This window comes from Cryptomeria japonica, chromosome 7, assembly GCF_030272615.1.
Source record: "Cryptomeria japonica chromosome 7, Sugi_1.0, whole genome shotgun sequence".
Classification (NCBI taxonomy): Eukaryota; Viridiplantae; Streptophyta; class Pinopsida; order Cupressales; family Cupressaceae; genus Cryptomeria; species Cryptomeria japonica.
The window spans coordinates 120,030,098-120,049,347 of record NC_081411.1 but is presented as its reverse complement, the minus strand read 5'-3'; the positions used below and the strand labels follow the sequence as shown (position 1 = coordinate 120,049,347).

The 19,250-nt window shown below is 38.9% G+C and overlaps 1 protein-coding gene across 1 annotated transcript; it reads left to right on the top strand.

Moving 5' to 3' along the window:
* The first annotated feature begins 17,545 nt into the window (after positions 1-17,545).
* Positions 17,546-17,932, top strand: LOC131040615 (uncharacterized). Its single transcript, XM_057973569.2, has one exon. The coding sequence runs from the start codon at positions 17,546-17,548 to the stop codon at positions 17,930-17,932; it is 387 nt and encodes a 128-aa protein (XP_057829552.2).
* The last annotated feature ends 1,318 nt before the right edge of the window (positions 17,933-19,250 follow it).

Sequence of the window (19,250 nt, the reverse complement as noted above, 5' to 3'; positions counted from 1 at the left end):
AAGTCAATCAACGTGTTTCATGCAAGGTCATCCCAGACATAGCTCTACTACCAGTCGGGCATCCATAGCCATGACAGAGATACCTTTGTCTCCCATCAAGCAGTGCTCCAATACCATCCAGGCATCCATAGGCCCAGTGGGGATTACTTAAAACACCCAAATTTAGTTGTTGCAAGTGAGTTATTTCTTTTTCTATTTCTTTCTTCTTTTTTTTAAGATCATTTTTCACATCATAGAATATAGAATGATTATTTCTTTGTAATCTTTAAGCAACTTTCAAACATTGAAGTTTGATTACTGGGTTGGGAACCATGGTGGACAACATGAAACATCCCGACTTCTGATTCTTCACTTGGAAACAAGTTCATCTGATATCTTACAAAAAAAATTGATGTGACTCAGTGTGATGGTGGTGCTAAGTAATCACGTTATCATTTTTCCAATTGACAGCCAAGAACTCAAATCATAATTAAACCATTATATATCACCTTGGATGAATGTAGACAAAGATTTCAAGATTAACCAAACAATAATGAAGTTGTAAAGAGAAAAGGGTCGAAGTCTCTCAATATTTTCCCAATTTGTTATGCAAAGAACATATTTTCCTTAGAATCCTTGAAAATAAACAAGTGCCTGACACAACGAAACAAAACACATAGAATGAAACAATGCACCAAAGAAACCAAAAGGGAAACAAACAACCAACCAAAACAAAACTGAACAACCAACAAGCAAACCCAAGAAAACAACAAACCAAAATAAAATGACTAAACTACTATAGTACAAAATATCTAACTCCACTGAGGATTAATCGAAGTAATTCTTACAGAACTGACCATTGACGGGCAATGGTACAAGTTCTCTAGTCAAGGAGCTCAACCTAAAAGTGTTCTCTCCTAAAATTTCAGCAATCTGATAAGGACCTAACCACAACCTCTCAAACTTATGATGATCACCCTTCTTTTCCTTGCCTTGTCCCATAAAAGAACTATCAAAGATCCAAAAGTCTCCTCCTTGTCTCTTTTAGCAAACCATCTCTTAACAACTGCTTGATGCTTAGTGAAGTGTTGCAGGGTATTTATCCTTTTCTCATCAAGTTTCAATAAATTCAAGAGGCAAACTTCTACCTGGTCCTCAATTTTAAGTTCTTTCATTAGTTAGAGGACAATTATATATAAATTAACTAAGAAAATGGGGTTTTGGCCATAAACAAGATAATATGAAGAAGTCCCTAGGGTGGCTTTAACTCTGGTGTGATCAGCCCATAGGGTGTACCTCCATTGATTATGGCAATCCCTAGGGTTCTACGCAAGTAGCTTCTTAATAACATCTAAAATATTTTAATTTGTGGATTTAGCTACTCCATTACCTTGTGGATAGTAATTAGATGAAAATCTTAAGAATACCTTGTACTCATATGACCATTGCATTAATTGTGCTAAAGTAAACATGAGGTTGTTGTCACATACAAGAGAAAATGGCATACCAAACCTAGTGACGATATAGTCATCATGAATTTGAGAACAACTTCTACAGTGGCATTCCTGCATGTTATGGCCTTCGTCCATCAGGTGCAATAGTCCATCATAGTGAGAATGAACTTGTGTCATGTGAATGAGTTTGGATAATAACATCAACAAAATCTAATGCCCATTGGGCAAATGGTCTTACCTCAAATACTGGTTGAAGAGGCATGGCAGGATTCCTTTCTCTGCCAGTTTCAGTTTGACAAGTATGGCAATGTCTAATATGTTGATGGGTATCTTTAAAAATGCCAGGTGAATAGTAACCTGCTTTCAATATCTGATGTGTTGTAGCATCTGCCGACCCATGGCTTGTACCATATTTCCCATGAAACTCCTCTATCATCTTATGAGCTTCTCGTTGATCAAGACACCTAAGGTAGATGCCTTCGTAATTCTTTTTGTATAGTGTGGAGTCTTTTATCATTTAATTAGAACTTTTGAGTCTTAAATCTCATCTTTGTGTAGCAGTCAACCCCTCAGGATACTTGGTATTTAGCAAGATAAAAACCAAATTAGTGTATCATGGGTCCTAAGTGAATGACTGTAATGTATATTGCTGGCACTGGATATAAGAAATATCAGTTGCCATAGCTTGCGACAAACCCTAGCCTCTAACTAACCTCATTGGATGCATTTCTAAATCACCTTCCTGTAGAATGGCCATCCATTTTCCTCAAAGTTCCCCGAGCTCTGATTGCATAAGCAGCGACTTAACTGCTTGATCAAGTACAATCACATATATATTGCTCCTTAAGATATAATGTCTAAATTTTTGAACTGCTCTTACCAAAGAGAAAGCTTATTTCAAAAAAGTAGAATATTGTACCTCAACATTCTTGAAAGGGGAGCTTATTAATGTGATTGGTTTTTCATCCCCTACTTGCCTTTGTGTCAAAACAGTGGCCCCGGAATGCAATGAGGCAAAAGAGTATATGTAAAATGGGAGAGTATAATCAGGACTAGTCAGTACGGGAGCTTCAACAATGGATTTCTTGATCTGGGCAAATGCCTCTCTTGCTTCATCATTCCATTCAATATTAGCATCCTTCTTCATCATTCTCTTTAGTGGCTTCACTATATCCGCAAATCCGGTGATGAATTTATTCACAAAATTAATCTTCCCAAAGAAAGATCTCATTTCTTTTTTACTCCCAGGCATATGCAATTTCAACAGTGCTTCCACTTGATCTGGGTTGATGGATATTCCTCTTTCAGAGATTACATGACCAAGGAGCTTCCCTTGAGAAACCCCAAACACACACTTTTGGGGATTAATTAATATCCCATACTTTCGGCATCTTTCTAGAACTTTGCAGATGTGGTCTGGATGATCTTCCCTAACTTTGGAGAATATGGTGAGGTCATCCATATATATGATAATGCATTTACCAATCAATTCCTTGAAGGTTGTGTCCATCACTCTCTAAAATGTTGCATTGGCATTAATCAACCCAAATGGCATCATGTGGTATGCATAAGTCCTCCACTTTGTAGTGAATGTTGTCTTCATGCGGTCTTCATGGTTCACCAATACTTGGTTATATCCAGAATAACCATCAAATAAAGACATCATCCATAAATCATTTACAATTTGTAATACCTCAGCCAAGGAAGGGAGTGGATAATTATCTTTTTCTGATGCTTTATTGAGGTTACGGAAATCAACACAAAGTCTAATCTCTCCATTATTTTTCCTTACTGGCACCAAATTAGCCACCCAAGTGGAGTGGCGTACGGCGAAAATAATCCTAGCAGCAAGCAACTTTTCAACTTCTTTAAAAATTAAGGGCTTTATTAATGAATTGACCGGTCATTGTTCCTACCTGAATGACTTCGTATTGGGTTTCAAAGGTATAACATGTCTAATAATAAATATATCAAATGTTTTCAGATCTTCATATCCCCATGCTATAACATCAATGTATTCCTTTAAGATTTGTATAATTTCTTCCCTCTCGATGGAGTGAAAATCTTCCTAGTATGAACTATCTTCTCTTGACCTTCTTCACCAATATTGTGTGGCTCATATTTTCCAACATCCGAGTATGTGGTCAATCTTTCTTTTACCCTAGGGTCAGAGTCAAAAAGCCACTCTAAAGTGACCATTCCTTTGGGAATTACATTTGTAGGCAAATTGACAATTTTTTCATCACAATCTTCATCAATAATATCCGACCTATCATCTTCATCAATAATTTGTTCCTCAAAAGCAGCAGAATTAGATAGGAAAGCTAGGATATGTCTATCATCTTCAAAAATTTGGAAATGCTTGATATTGTCGGGTACAGCAGGTGTGGAGACCAACTCTACCAAAAATCTTTTCAAAGGATATTGACTCACTGGTTCCAATGTACTCGCTGCTACAACCAATGCATCTGATATTCCATTTCCTTTCCTAGGCACTAACTGGATATCAAAGGCATCGAAGTCTTCAATCAATCCCCATACCTAGTTTCTATATGTTGCTAGCCTTTTGTCATGGCATGCATACTGACTTCTTATTTTCTTAACCACCAATTTAGAATATCCTTTCACTCTTAATCTTAGCTCCCTTTTTATGGGTGAATAGGAGTTCCCTAACTAAGGCTTCATATTCAATCATATTGTTGGTGCAAGGGAATTGGAGTCGATAGGAGGCTAGAAAGGTCTTCCCTTTGGGACTGGTTAATTCAACTCCTGCTCCACTACCTTATTTGGATTTGGATCCATCAAACTTTAGAAACCAAATTTCATCCTTTAATTTCTTTATATCTTTAAGCTTGGGTTCAGTCTTCAACGGCTGAAGATTGCTTTCCAAAAGTGGTTGCTTCTCCCCGAGCTTGATATCTTCCAGTATCTGAGGTTGTTCATTTACATGCTCTGGGAGTACTTCAACTATAGTGGAAGTGAATTTCTCTACTTGAAGCTCCATGGGAGGTTGAGTCTCCTCAATCTCCTGCTTTCCTATCTTGATTAGGACCTCCTTCTTGCACTGCCCTAGTTGGGAAGCTTCTATTGTAATTTCTCTCTTTGAAGAATTACTCTCTCATAATTTGGCTTTTCAATTTCTTCAATTGTGGCATCGCAATCAGTATCTTCACAAGGGATAGGACTCATCAACTTTGTAACTTCATTTTGACAAGGGATACAGGATATCTCTAAGTGTTCCTGATGATGTATCCTACACCATTGCAGGAGCAATAAATATTGTACTCTGATGTGATCTCCTAAAAAGCACATCCCTTATTTCATCCCTGCAATGAAATCCTTAATCCTCCACATATGCTCTTCTACATCAACTTGATAGGACTGGGGAACTGTAGGTGTAGAGAAAGTGAGAATTCCATTCACTCTATAAACTCCTGGACTTACTTCAGCATATGCTACCTCATTGGGATCCCCATAATTCGTAACTAACTTCTTCAACTTAGGTTCACTATCAATCTGAATCTTGTTACTTACACCCTTCCATGGAATTCATAAGTATGTAAAACAAGTTGAAAAGTAACTTCCCAAGGTCTTCAACCAATCTCTATAGAGAAGCATCCCATACACTTTTGGAATATCAACTACTTGGATGTCAATGTAATGGGATATGCGCAAATCAGCACCCAACTGAATATACACATCTTTCAACTCCCCAATCACATTAACCTCAATCTTTTCTAATTGTACCACCTTGCTATTTGCACGCATTGGGTTAAGACCAAGCTTCTGACATATGGAATAAGGCATTATGTTTCTAGAAGCACTTGAATCTACCAAACAGTTATGTAAATTCTTTCCACATATCTTGAGGTTGAGTAGGAATGGAGGGTTCTTGATGGCATAATTATTGATATTATCATTGACCTCATTTAATTTGGCCATGTTAACCTCACTACTTTGAGATTCCAACTGCTCTAATTTTTTTAGAAGAGCCTTCTTTTGTTTGGGACAATACCTCAACACTTCTATTAATGACATAGTTGTTGCAGTCCTCTCCATCTCCTAGGTAACATCAAAAGATCCTTTTACAACATATTATTTGTTGGCATTATGTGAACCGGCATGGCATTATGTAAACCAGCACGAAGACATAATGATATTGTATGTTGTCACTGATGTCAATATAAGACATGGTGTGAACCGGCACCTGTGATAGGTGAAGAGAGAGAGGAACTAGCATATGTATGAACAGGTTTATATGCCAAAGTGAAGCAGCATATTTGTTCAAGGTGAACTGGCATGTAGTTATGGGAACCGACACATGGAAGCATTGTATGACTACCAGTTGGTAGGTAGCTTCCACTTCAGGATTTCTGGTTGGAGTACCTCAAGTTTGTGTGACTCAATCGGTGATCTTTGTGTGATGAGTTAGCAGTATGATGGAGGATAGATCATGTTGCCACGTAAGCTCTATGTGCATGAAGGATCTTGCATGAAGATGACTATTCCTATCTACCTCAGGAATGTGCGAAGTCTATCAAACGGTGATAACGCATGATGGGTTATCAGGATGATGGAGAATGTCTTGAGATCGATTCAAGATTGTTGCATTTAATGCAGTATGATTCAACAGTCAAGATCAAACCGTTTAAATTTCTTAACCTAACAGGTTTAGGGTTTAGGGTTTTTGCTACCAACCTATATGTTTCCTATAAGGTCGATGTTGTGTTTCTTTCTGAGGTTGTTGGCAAAAGTTGTGAGTGTGTATCCAAGGGAAGTGATACGTAATTCTTGCCAGACCAAAGGAGAGAAGAGATACCTGCGAAGTGAAAGTGCAGAAGGAAAAAAGGAGCCTAAACGGATCTGCATTAGCATTGAGTGCTGTTAACAGATCATTGTAATTCCTATTGATCTCTAACCACTTCAACAGTTGTAAAATCCCCTAACAAGGTAGCCTTAACTAGCTTGATTCAAAATCCCTTAAATCGGGTGGTCCTAACAGGCTTGATTCAAATCCCTTAACCGGGTAACTCAAGGCTAATGAGTTCTGAGAAGCTATAGAGATTAGGAGATCCTTTCAGCTATTGAGTTCTTGAAATCCTCTAACAAGGTGACCCTACTGGGTTTAACCCTTAACCGGGTATCCCTTAACCGGGTGATCCCTAACAGGATTGGTTCCTAGTAGAACCTATTGTAATGTCTTTAACCGGACAAGGCTCCTAACAGAGCGGACTTCTAAAGAGTTCAAAAAGTAGCTTGTGGGTATTCATCCCCACCATGGTTTTTCCCAGTTGGGTTTCCACGTGAAAAATATGTGTGTAATGTGAAATGCTTTTGTCTTGTGATGCTTTGTTTTACCTGTTAAGCATATGAAGGTTCTATGTTTTATGCCTATCTATAAAACATATTGAACTCACTATTGTGAAGATCTGATGGTTAAGCTTACCTATTTATGCATGAGAATATAATGATACTATAGTATTGCGCTAAGAGGATAGCTTATTGAGTGACTGGTTCATGACTGATTGAGTTGTACTGGATGTTACCGATTGCACTCTGTTTTACCGATATCCCTATTTGTCAATCATTTGGGGTATTTGTTGTCAAACCGGTTTTGGACTGTATTTGTGTTTGAACTGATTCACCCCCCCTCTCAGTACTGGTTTGGTACTTGTGGTTCATAATTGAGTTATCAATTGGTATCAGAGAACTTCAGGTCCTCTATGTTGTAAGCTTAACCGCTTGAGGAAAAGATCCTAGTCAAATGATGAAGAGGGAAGGTCCAAAGTTTAACAGGGAAAATTTTGGTATATGGAAAGACAGGATGAAGATATTCATCAAAAGCATGGGTGTTCAATACTGGAGTTATGTTGAAAATAAATATGTTGTTCCTACCAGTACTCTCACCGATGACCAAAAGAGAGAGATACAAGAAAATGGGCAAGTCATGGAAGCCCTCATCAGTAGTCTATGTGACATTGAGTTTATTGATGTTCAGGACAAGGCAAATCCCAAAGAGGTATGGGATGCTCTTGAAATGGTGATGAGCATGTAAAACAGGCTAAGGAAGAAAGCCTGAGAGGGAAGTTTGAAGACATGTGGATGATTGAAGGAGAGACCATTCAGCAATATGGAATAAGAATCAAAACAGTTGTTGGAGAAATAAAGAGTGCAGGTGGCAAAAAAGAAGATTCCACTGTGGTAAGTAAAGTCCTGAGATCCATGTTGTCGGTCTATGCAATAAGGGTCCTTGCTATTCAGGAGCTGAGATCAATAGACAAGTCTAAGGTGTCCTTGGACTCCATCATAGCCAAGTTGATAGCCTATGAACTGAATAGTTTTGATGGCAGTGTTCAAAAGATAGAATCAGCTTTTAAAGCCTCTGCTATACCATCCAGGAAAGGAAAAGAGGCTAGCACTAGTGGGGAACCTAATCAGAATAGAGAAATGAAGGATGAAGAGTTTCTTATGGAATCTGAAGCTCCTCTTGCCAGGAGATTTCCAAAAGGGACTGGTAAATACAAAGGTAAGCTCCCTTTGAAATGTTTCTCCTATAACTGGATAGGACATATTGCTATGAACTGTCCCAATAGTGACAACAAGGATAAACCAGAAAGGTTCAAGAAATTCAAAGGAGGAAACCGGAGAAATTGTTTTATGGCAATTGATGAAGGTGTCACAGATGAGAAATCAGAAGATGAAGAGAATGAAGACATTGTGTTTGTTGTTGTAAAGGAAGATGTGGCAGACAAGAAGGCTCTTATCTCCCGGTTTGATAATTTCAATGAGTGGATCATTGATAGTGGTTGTTCTCACCATATGACTGGTGACCAGAGCAAGTTTCTATCCTTAGAGGAGTATGATGGTGGTGTGGTTTGCTTTTGCAATGATGCACCATGCATGGTCAAAGGCAGAGGATCCATCTCTTTGAATGGAAAGAGTAGTGCTAACAATGTGTACTGGATTGATGGTCTCAGACACAACCTTCTAAGTGTTTCCCAGCTAAATGATAGTGGCCTCACTCTGAAATTCAAGAATGAAGCTTGTAGAATCAAGGGAAAAGATGGTAAATTGGTGGCCACCGGCATGCAGACTAAAGGTAACTTATTTCATTTGAATGCAAATATAAGTACATGTCTTATGGCTAAGCTTGATGATAGCTGGATATGGCATAGGAGACTCTGTCATGTAAACTTTGATAACATTGTAAAGGCTAGTAAGATCAAGGCAGTTAGAGGGTTGTCGATGTTGAGCAAACCGGACAATACCTTATGCAGAGAGTGTCAATTGGGGAAAATGTCTTCCTCAACCTTTAAAGGTAAATCTTTCATTGTTGACAACTTGCTTGATCTTGTGCATACTGATTTATGTGGTCCTATGAAAACTAGAAGTGTGTAGGGTGATAGGTACTTCATGATTCTCATTGATGACTGCTCAAGAATGATGTGGGTCACATTCTTGAAAGACAAGTCTGAAGCCTTTGTGAAATTCAAAGCTTTCAAAGCATTAGTGGAGAAGGAAAGTGACAAAAGGATCAAGTGTCTCAGAACTAATCAAGGAGGGGAATTCACTTCCGGTGAATTCAACAAGTATTGTGAAGAATTTTGCATCAAGAGACAGTTGTTTGCCCCTCGAACTCCATAGCAGAATGGCCTAGCAGAGAGGAATAACTAGATAGTGGTTGAAGCAGCTAGAACCATGTTGATTCAAGGAAAGGTAGCTCACACCTTTTGGAGAGAAGTGGTGAGCACTGCAGTCTACACTATGAATCGGGTACTCATCAAAAAGGGTAAGGACAAAACTCCTTATGAGTATTGGACCGGTAAGACACCTATAGTTAACTACTTTCAGGTATTTGGTAGCAAATGTTACATCAAGAGGAGTGAACATCAGGGCAAATTTGAAGCTAAATGTGATGAGGGAATATTTCTAGGATATTCCACCAAGAGTAAAGCTTTCAAGTGCTACAACAATAGGACTCAGAGAATTATGGAAAGCATCAATGTAAGAGTTGATGAATCGTCTGAGAAGACTGAGGAAACCGGCAGTGAGCAAGTTGTAAATGAATCGGTTGCAACCTTCTAGGAACCAATTGTCAGTCAATTGAGTACCAGTAATAGTGTTCCTAAACCGGTGAATGCTGATACTGATGAAGATGAGGATGAAGAAGAAAAGCAAGAAGAACCAATTAAGACCATTCCTCAGTATGTCAAGTTGAATCATGATCCCAAGCAGATCATAGGTGATAAGGATGTAGGAATCCTTACTAGAAGAAAGATCAGAGAAAACTCATGTATGATCTCTGAATTTGAGCCTAAGTCATTCAAAGAGGCTCATAAAGATGAAGACTGGATCAAGGCAATGGAAGAAGAACTTGACCAAATAGAGAAAAATGGTACATGGTCCTTGGTACCCAGACCAGAGCATAAAAATATCATTGGCACCAAATCCGTGTTCAGAAATAAGTTGAATGAGGATGGCACAGTGATTAGGAATAAAGCCAGATTGGTATGCAAACGATATGCTCAAGAAGAAGGAGAAGACTATGGGGAAACCTTTTCTCTTGTAGCCAGATTGGAAGGAGTTCGTATGCTTCTTGCATATGCAGCTTTTAAGAGGTTCAAGGTATATCAAATGGATGTAAAATCTGCATTCCTAAATGGTGTACTTGAAGAGGAGGTGTATATTGAGCAACCAGATGGGTTTGCCCTATCTGAAGATAGTGACATGGTATGTAGGCTACATAAAGCATTATATGGTCTAAAGCAAGCACCTAGGGCTTGGTATGAGCGCCTACATTCCAATCTTGTGAATATTGGATTTGAGAGAACAAGTGAAGATAGCAATATCTACTTGAAGTCTGAAGGAGATCAGATCCTGATCTGTGAAGTTTTTGTTGATGACATCATCTTTGGTGGAGATGACAAGATGAGTCATGAGTTTGCTGATGAGATGAAGAAAGAGTTTGAGATGTCACTCATAGGGGAGATTAAGTTCTTCATTGGACTACAGATCCAACAAATGGAAGATGGAATCTTCATCACTCAGTCCAAATATGTCAAAGAGGTGTTGAAGACTTTTGGCATGGAAGATAGCAAATCGGTTGGTACACCGATGGTGACCAGTTGCAAATTGACAAAAGAGGATGATTCCGCACTAGTTGATGAGAAGGAATACCGATCAATGATTGGTAAGTTGAATTATGTAGTGCATAACAGACCGGATATTGCACATGCAGTTGGCATTACTGCAAGATTCCAAAAGAGTCCAAGAGAATCTCACTTGATTGCAGTCAAGCGGATTCTTAGGTATCTGAAGGGAACAATTGACTATGGATTGTGGTACCCATATAGCAATAATTTCAATCTAAAAGTGTTCACGGATGTTGATTGGGCAGGTAATGTGGATGACTGGAAAAGCACAATCGGTGGTGCATTCTTCTTTCTCGGTGGTAGACTGGTCTCATGGATGAGTAAAAAGCAGAGTTGTATCTCTCAGTCTATAGCGAAATCAGAGTTTGTTGCAGCTTTCATGAACTGCACTCAGACAATCTGGATGAAGCATGTACTGGAAGGCTTCAAGATCCCTGTATCTGAACCAGTAAGCATATTATGCGATAACACAAGTGCTATCAATATATCAAAGAATCCGGTTTTACATTCTAGAACCAAGCATTTTGAGCTTAAGTATCATTTCTTGAGGGAAAAGGTTCAGAATAAAGAGATTGCACTGGAGCATGTGTCTAGTAAGGATCAGTTAGCAGACATATTCACCAAGCCTCTCCCAAAGACAACATTTGTGCATTTGAGAGGTGAATTAGGGGTATTGCCCCTTCAGGAGGTGAACTAAAAGTGATTGTTCCACATCAGTCAGGTATTGGAAAGACAAATATTTGGTTGATTGGTGTGTTGAAGGATGCTACTCCTCAAGGGGAGCAGCATGATGAAACAGTGATGATTGTACCTCCACTTTGGCATTGTTGTCAAAGGGGGAGAAGGAGTGAAGCAAAAAGATATCTGCAGCAAATGGGGAGAAGATGTGAAGCAGAGAAGATATCTTTTGTATATTGCCATCAATGCCAAAGGGGGAGATTGTTGGCATTATGTGAACCGGCATGGCATTATGTAAACCGGCATGAAGACATAATGATATTGTATGTTGTCATTGATGTCAATATGAGACATGGTGTGAACCGGCACATATGATAGGTGAAGAGAGAGAGGAACTAGCATATGTATGAACCAGTTTATATGCCAAAGTGAAGTGGCATATTTGTTCAAGGTGAACCGGCATGTAGTTATGGGAACCGACACATGGAAGCATTGTATGACTACTAGTTGGTAGGTAACTTCCACTTCAAGATTTCCGGTTGGAGTACCTCAAGTCTATGTGACTCAATCGGTGATCTTTGTGTGATGAGTTAGCAGTATGATGGAGGATAGATTGTGTTGCCACATAAGCTCTATGTGTGTGAAGGATCTTGCATGAAGATGACAATTCCTATCTACCTAGGGATTGTGTGAAGTCTATCAAACAGTGATAACGTGTGATGGGTTATCAGCCGCCATGAAATCAGTGGATAATGGATGATGGAGAATGTCTTGATATCGATTCAAGATTGTTGCTTTTAATGCAGTATGATTCAACGGTCAGGATCAAACCGTTTAAATTACTTAACCTAATAGGTTTAGGGTTTAGGGTTTTTGCTACCATCCTATATGTTTCCTATAAGGTCAATGTTGTGTTTCTTTCTGAGGTTGTTGGCAAAAGTTGTGAGTGTGTATCCAAGGGAAGTGATACGTAATTATTGCCAAACCAAAGGAGAGAAGAGATACCTGCAAAGTGAAAGTGCAAAAGGAAAAGAGGAGCCTAAACGGATCTGCATTAGCATTGAGTGCTGTTAACAAATCATTGTAATTCTTGTTGATCTCTAACCACTTCAACAGTTGTAAAATCCCCTAACAGGGTAGCCTTAACTGGCTTGATTCAAAATCCCTTAAATCGGGTGGTCCTAACAGGCTTGATTCAAATCCCTTAACCGGGTAACTCAAGGCTAATGAGTTCTGAGAAGCTATAGAGCTTAGGAGATCCTTTCAGCTATTGAGTTCTTGAAATCCTCTAACAAGGTGACCCTACCGGGTGATCCCTAATAGGATCGGTTCCTAATAGAACCTATTGTAATGTCTTTAACCGGACAAGGCTCCTAACAGAGCAGACTTCTAAAGAGTTCAAAAAGCAACTTGTGGGTATTCATCCCCATCGTGGTTTTTCCTAGTTGGGTTTCCATGTGAAAAATATGTGTGTCATGTGAAATGCTTTTGTCTTGTGATGCTTTGTTTTACCTGTTAAGCATATGAAGGTTCTATGTTTTATGCCTGTCTATAAAACATATTGAACTCACTATTGTGAAGATATGATGGTTAAGTTTACCTGTTTATGCATGAGAATATAATGATACTATAGTATTGAGCTAAGAGGATAGCTTATTGAGTGACCGGTTCATGACTGATTGAGTTGTACTGGATGTTACCGATTGCACTCTGTTTTACCGATATCCCTGTTTGTCAGTCATTTGGGGTATTTGCTATCAAACCGGTTTTGGACTGTATTTGTGTTTGTACTGATTCACCCCCCCTCTCAGTACTGGTTTGGTACTCGTGGTTCATCATTGAGTTATCATTATTGGCCTTGTCCTTGTCTAGGATGTGTTCCTTGAAAATCTTGAGGAGGGGGAGGATTGTTACTCGTGTTTGCATCAGGAGGTACAAATCCACCTTTTGGGGGAGGTGGTTCTGTCAACGGTACCTTGCCTTGACTTCTGAGGTTGTAATTGTTTCTAGTTTGGAAGGCATGTGCATCATAAACACATGGTTCACCTTCAACTTCTACTTGAAATTCTTTGTAGAGGAATGTGTCAACCAACATTGCTATATTAACCTTTTCTGGTTCCTCATTAGAGCACCCCTTTGGTTGAGAGTCAGCTTGAGAAATCCTAATCATTTTTTTGAACTGTGTGCAATTGACCTCTGAATGTGATGTTGTATCATGAAACTTGCACCAATTAGTTAGCAAATTCATATCCGCTAGGTTAAGACTTTGGGTGTTGTTATGGTTGTCGCTTGCGTCGGGATGGTCATGGTTTACCCCACCGTTGTTTGGACCCGTGTTCCATTGTCTATTGAATGGCTTAGAGTTATATCTTTTATTTTGATTCTAATTATTATAACCATGCTGGTTATTATACAATTGGGATTGGTTGTACCCTCCTGGAGGATTCATCTTTAGTTGACTAAGATCTGAAGTAACTTGGGAAATCATCTTCTTTAAAGCCTCCACTTCAACAGATATTTGTGACCCTTGACTCTTAGGCATTGAAGTTGGGGCTTGGTTTATTATGTGTAAGTTACCATACTGTTGCCATGTCCCATGTACTTGATCAGCGTACTATGTTTGGATAGGGTTAACATTGGCATTGTTTTGTCATTGTAAAGCTTGTGCGACAAATTGTTGACTAGCTTGAGGTTGGGGTGTATAAAGTGGTACTGTGTTCATTGTTGGGGCTCCTATTGGTAAGGATGACAGTACTCCGAGGAGTTGGTTATTTTCCTTGGTTCACTCATATGGGCAAGTTGTATCCAATCCCCCCAAGTGTATGATTCAGTTATTGATTCATGTTGATTGCCAACACAAACTTTTGCCAAGGTATCCCTTTGATCTCCAGGCACACTCTTCTTGATAAACATTGCACTCCATGGTTCAATGGCTCTTAAATATGAATCAATTGCTACATTTGGTGCTACTTGGTAAGGAGCCTATAATCTCTTGTATGCCCTTTGGAAGTTGGTATTTAAAGTTGTCAAAGGTTCATTAGGTGACTTCTTAAGGGAGGCAAATTGATGATACAATGTTCCAAGATCAACATACACCCAAAATTTATTGATAAAATATTTCTCTAAAATATCCCAACCATCAATCGAATTTGCTGGTAGAGTCAGATACCAATTATACTCATTCTCCTCAAGTGAATATGGGAAAAGTATACATACCACATCCTGATGTTGAATGTTGTTATGAATGACTGCATCCTTGAATGCTTCAATATGCTCCTTTGTGGTCCTAGGTCCCCCAAAGTAGAACTTACTACAGAATTTGTCTAGATTGCTAGGTAGGTCGTGTGTCCCTCCAGGTATATTTCCCAATGGTGTATGATCTTGGTTGAAGTAGGCCATTGTAGGTGGTGATGGTGGACATTGAGTTACGAAAGGTGCACCGACGGGTTGAGGACTAGGGATTAGTTGATCTCCTATGTTGGGTTTGGATTTTTTCACTAGTTAGTCTGTTGAAGGCTATCCTTTAGCTTTATTTCTCTTCTTCCTAAATGTAGGTCTTAACTCTACTAAGTCTGATGGAGAAGAATTACTCCTAAGAACTTTTCAAAATCCAACACAGACAATGAGCTCGGAACCCCGGAAACCTGGGTTTCTAAAAAACAGATCAGAAGAACAACCCTAGAGTTCGGGAATCCGAACTTCTGGCGTGAAAACCAAAAGGGAAAACAAATACTTTGAGAATATGGGAACCTAAAGTTCTGAAATGATGCTTTGAACCGAAACAAAGAGGACTCAGGAGTTCAAGAACCCGAACTTCAGAACAAGGAAACAGAAAAATGACCCAGAACTTCGGAAACTCGAACCTTCGGGGCTAGAAAAACAAACAAACAATAATAGAAACAAACTCGGGAACCCGAGGACTCGAATTCCTGAACAAAGAAAAGGAAACAAGCAAAGGCCCATGCCAAGAACTTGGAAACCCAAACTCCCGAGGTGATCATTACAAAAACAAAGGGAAAACTAACAGAAAAAGACAAAATGGGGGACCCGTATTTTCATGAGCAGGAAAATGATGGGACTAGATATGCAAGGCATAACAGGGCCCATTTCCATATCATTTGCACTACTAGTTTTTTGGAGAGTGATCATTGGAGAGCTAAGTGGAGATTTGGAGTTCTTGTTGAGCTATCAAGATGGTGGTCCCCTACGAGTGACATAGATTTGAGAGACTTCGCAGATACCAGAGACCCGTAGCATATGGACCCCTGGTAGGTACCCTTATTTTACCTTTTCATAAAGTTTTTCCATGTTTTTCACATGTTTTAATTTAATTTTTGAAATTTACATTTTTCATTCCACCACAAAACCCTTTTTTTGGCGCATTTGTTCGAATTTTTAGTGCATATACTTAGGTTTTTAGCACTTTTGGGTTTTTTAGCACATATGCTCCATGTTTCCACACTTTTGTATGATGTTTTTGCACTTTCGTTAATTTTAATAACGCTTTTGTATATTTTGATAGCGCTTTTGTTAATTTTGATAGTGCTTTTATATATTTTGATAGCGTTTTTGCTAATTTTGATAGCGCTTTTGATAGTTATGGCACATATGCTTGATATTTTTGTGCATTTGTCATGTGTTTTGGTGCATATGTTTGATTTCGTACTTTTGCTAAGAATTATCTCGCATTTGTAATTTTGTGTAGCGCTTTTGTATTTTGCTTTTGATAATTGTGTCTAAGTCAATTTTGCTTGATGAGATTTGATGATTGTTGATGTCAAAATTGATAGATGATGTTTGATTGATGATTCTTAGATAGATTGGCAGACTTGATAGATTGATAACCATGATTGATGGTTGTTGATTGGATAGAAGCTCTAAGAGACTGATCTAGTCTCTAATGAAGAGCTAATAAATTTAGGCAACTGAGTACCATTTGTTGATTGATTGCATAGTTTGTCTAATAGACATAATAGTATTGATAGGTAGGATAGTTTATTTGATTGATAGGATAGATGATTTGATTGACTTAGATATACTTGATTGCAAAAATAGGATAGATTAGATGTTCTCCAGTGTCGTGAGCACTTTTTGTCAATGAGACACTTAGTTCCAAAGCTAGATGTTGCAGCTATTAGCCATATTGATGCATGCGGATTGAGATATCTCATGTATACGCTTAATATCAGGATAAACAGGGGATTGTTCATAGCTCTTGCGGAGAGGTGGCATAGTGACCACAACTCCTTTCACCTACCCTCTGGCGAGATTAGTGTGACTTTAGAGGATGTATATAGGATTCTTCATATTCCCATTGTTGGAGAGCTTGTATAATATGATTATCGAGACTTGGGAGGAGTAGCAGCATTGAGGACCATTTTTTGAGATGAGTCAATTGATGGCTCAGAGATAGGAAATCATGAAGATTGTTAGTTGGATGGGGCTGGCTTCTTTTGAGCATGATGCAGCACAGGACAAGATACACCTGGGGTTTTTGTGTTTTAGCTCATTTATATCATGATCTACCTCAGGTTGTATATGACGGTACAACCAGTCTTTCCATCGGAGTGACTCTTTTACACGTTTGGTGTTGGGAGCATATAGCTATCACACGGCCTATTCATGATAGGGTATGAGTAGATGAGAAGCCATATATTTATTTGTATCATGGCATGATTACCCAGCACAAGTTGGGTAAGCTTAAGTACTAGCGATGGGTTCTTGGTACTATGGACTTAGTAATTTGGAGACCATATGTAGACTATGAGCCATGGTATGATGATGCAAGATCATTGCCTTTCATTATGCAGACTAGATACTTGATTGGTAGGACTCCTTTTGTTATAGAGAGATAGCTGATTTTTTGAGTCCTGAGACAGTTTGGTAGACCACAGGGGATGCCACAGGGTGTTGCCTTGTATGCTTGAACATACAAAGATAGGTGAGACTAGGGTCCTCCTAGCTTACACAAAGTTCATTTCATTACACATGGTTCCATTTGATTTACTACCACATGTTTTGGATGCAGGTGCCACTGATGAGTATGCCCGATTTCTAGTAGCACATCCTTTCCTGAGGATCATAGATCCAACATATCCTCCAGCTAGCTCTGGAGATGATGATGATGATGATGATGATGATGATGATGATGATCCCTGACAAAGGAGGAGATGACGACAATGGGATGGCAAATGAGGGGATGGGGAGGAGGGGGATGATGGTAGAGGTGGTAGGAGAGGTGGTCGTCCATGGGTATGAGGAGGACCATTTGGTTATCAGGGCATGGGTGGACCACTACCTTTGGCAGGCATGGATGGAGGCAGGGATGGAGGCCGGGGAGAGGGGGATAGAGGTCAAGGAGGTGGCGATAGAGGAAAAATGGGTGGTAGAGATGGAGGAAGACTAGCTGGGAGATTTAGGGTTTGGGGTGGAGGTAGGGAGAGAAACAGCAGAGGCCAAAGAGGTATTAATTTTGGGCAAGTTTTTCCTAATCCTTGTGTATTGGCTTCTCATGGGGGAGGTGACGAGGAGGATTATGAGGATGATGTGCCACTAATTAGGCGCAATGTCACTAGAGTCACAACACTACAGGCTCCAGTAAGTGGGGATAGGGCTGAGGGACACGTGGGACAAGAGGATGAGTTGATGCAGGATATGCCAGAAGGGTAGGCAGGGGATGACAAGGGACAGATGGGAAGAGAGGATGACATTGCCAGCTTGAGAGCATAGATTGCACAGTTGTAGGCACAGGTTCAAGCTCTGACTCTTGAGAGAGATACTTCCATTAAGAGATATGGTCGAGAAGAGAGTACACTAGAGCAGATTCAGCAGGTTGGGTCAGGTCATACTGTTAGATCTTTGGTTTGTGTTGGGGAGGAGATCACACACTGGCATGGGATATATGAGAGTGTGGTTCCTCCTAGCCAACGAGCAGGCAGTTATGTCTCTACACAGTGATTGGGTAGATAGGGCCAGACAGAGAGTGCTGGTGTCATGGAACCACGTCGTCAAGACAAAGATCTGGATCCTAGAGCATGAGCATCAAGTGGGGCACACCCTTCTCGACAGAGGCATACTAATTTTGGTGGTAGTGCCACATGATGTTACTTGAGACTTGATTGTATCTTTGATTTATGATGGGACATTGTACTCTACTGATGATTTTTTGATTATTTTAGTTGATATCATTGTATACTTGGACAGTTTTATGATTTATGATGATATGCAGACTTTGATGGACTCTATATGATGCACCTTTATGATGGTTACTCTGTTATGATGCATGATGATATGATGATGATTTCCTTATTACTTTGACTTCTACATGATAATCTATATCATGATGACTTTATTTCTTTATCTTGACGATGATGGTTATGCAATGATTCTATAGGATACACCTATATGATATTGATGATTATGAGATGATAATACAGATTAGATCCTTAGATGAGCTAAATGATTATGATATATGATGACTTATATGCATTTATGATCATGATTATGATCTATACATGATGATTATTTGATGTTATGCATTATTGATGATGACATGTTTCTTATGATATGATTTAATTTATGAGATGATACTATAATGAGGTTTTTCTAATATACATGTGATGCCTATTGATGATATATATATATATATGATGATATAGATGATGTGCATAGATGATATGATACTTATAAATGAAATGATATGAAAATGCTATTTATTATTAATGATGAAAATGATACTTATATACTTATAATGATGATATGATGTGATGTTGTAAATGCAAATTGATTACATACAAATGAACCTAAATGAATAAAATGAAACTAATGCATTTTACTATGATTGATGATTTAATGAAATGCGCTTAATGTGATTAATAATGAAATGATCTTTAGAAAATGAAAATGAATCTAAATGAATGAAATAAACCTAAATGCAAATGCAAATGTTTTTGTTTGTCCAAGTATACTCATCATTATTTCAACTATT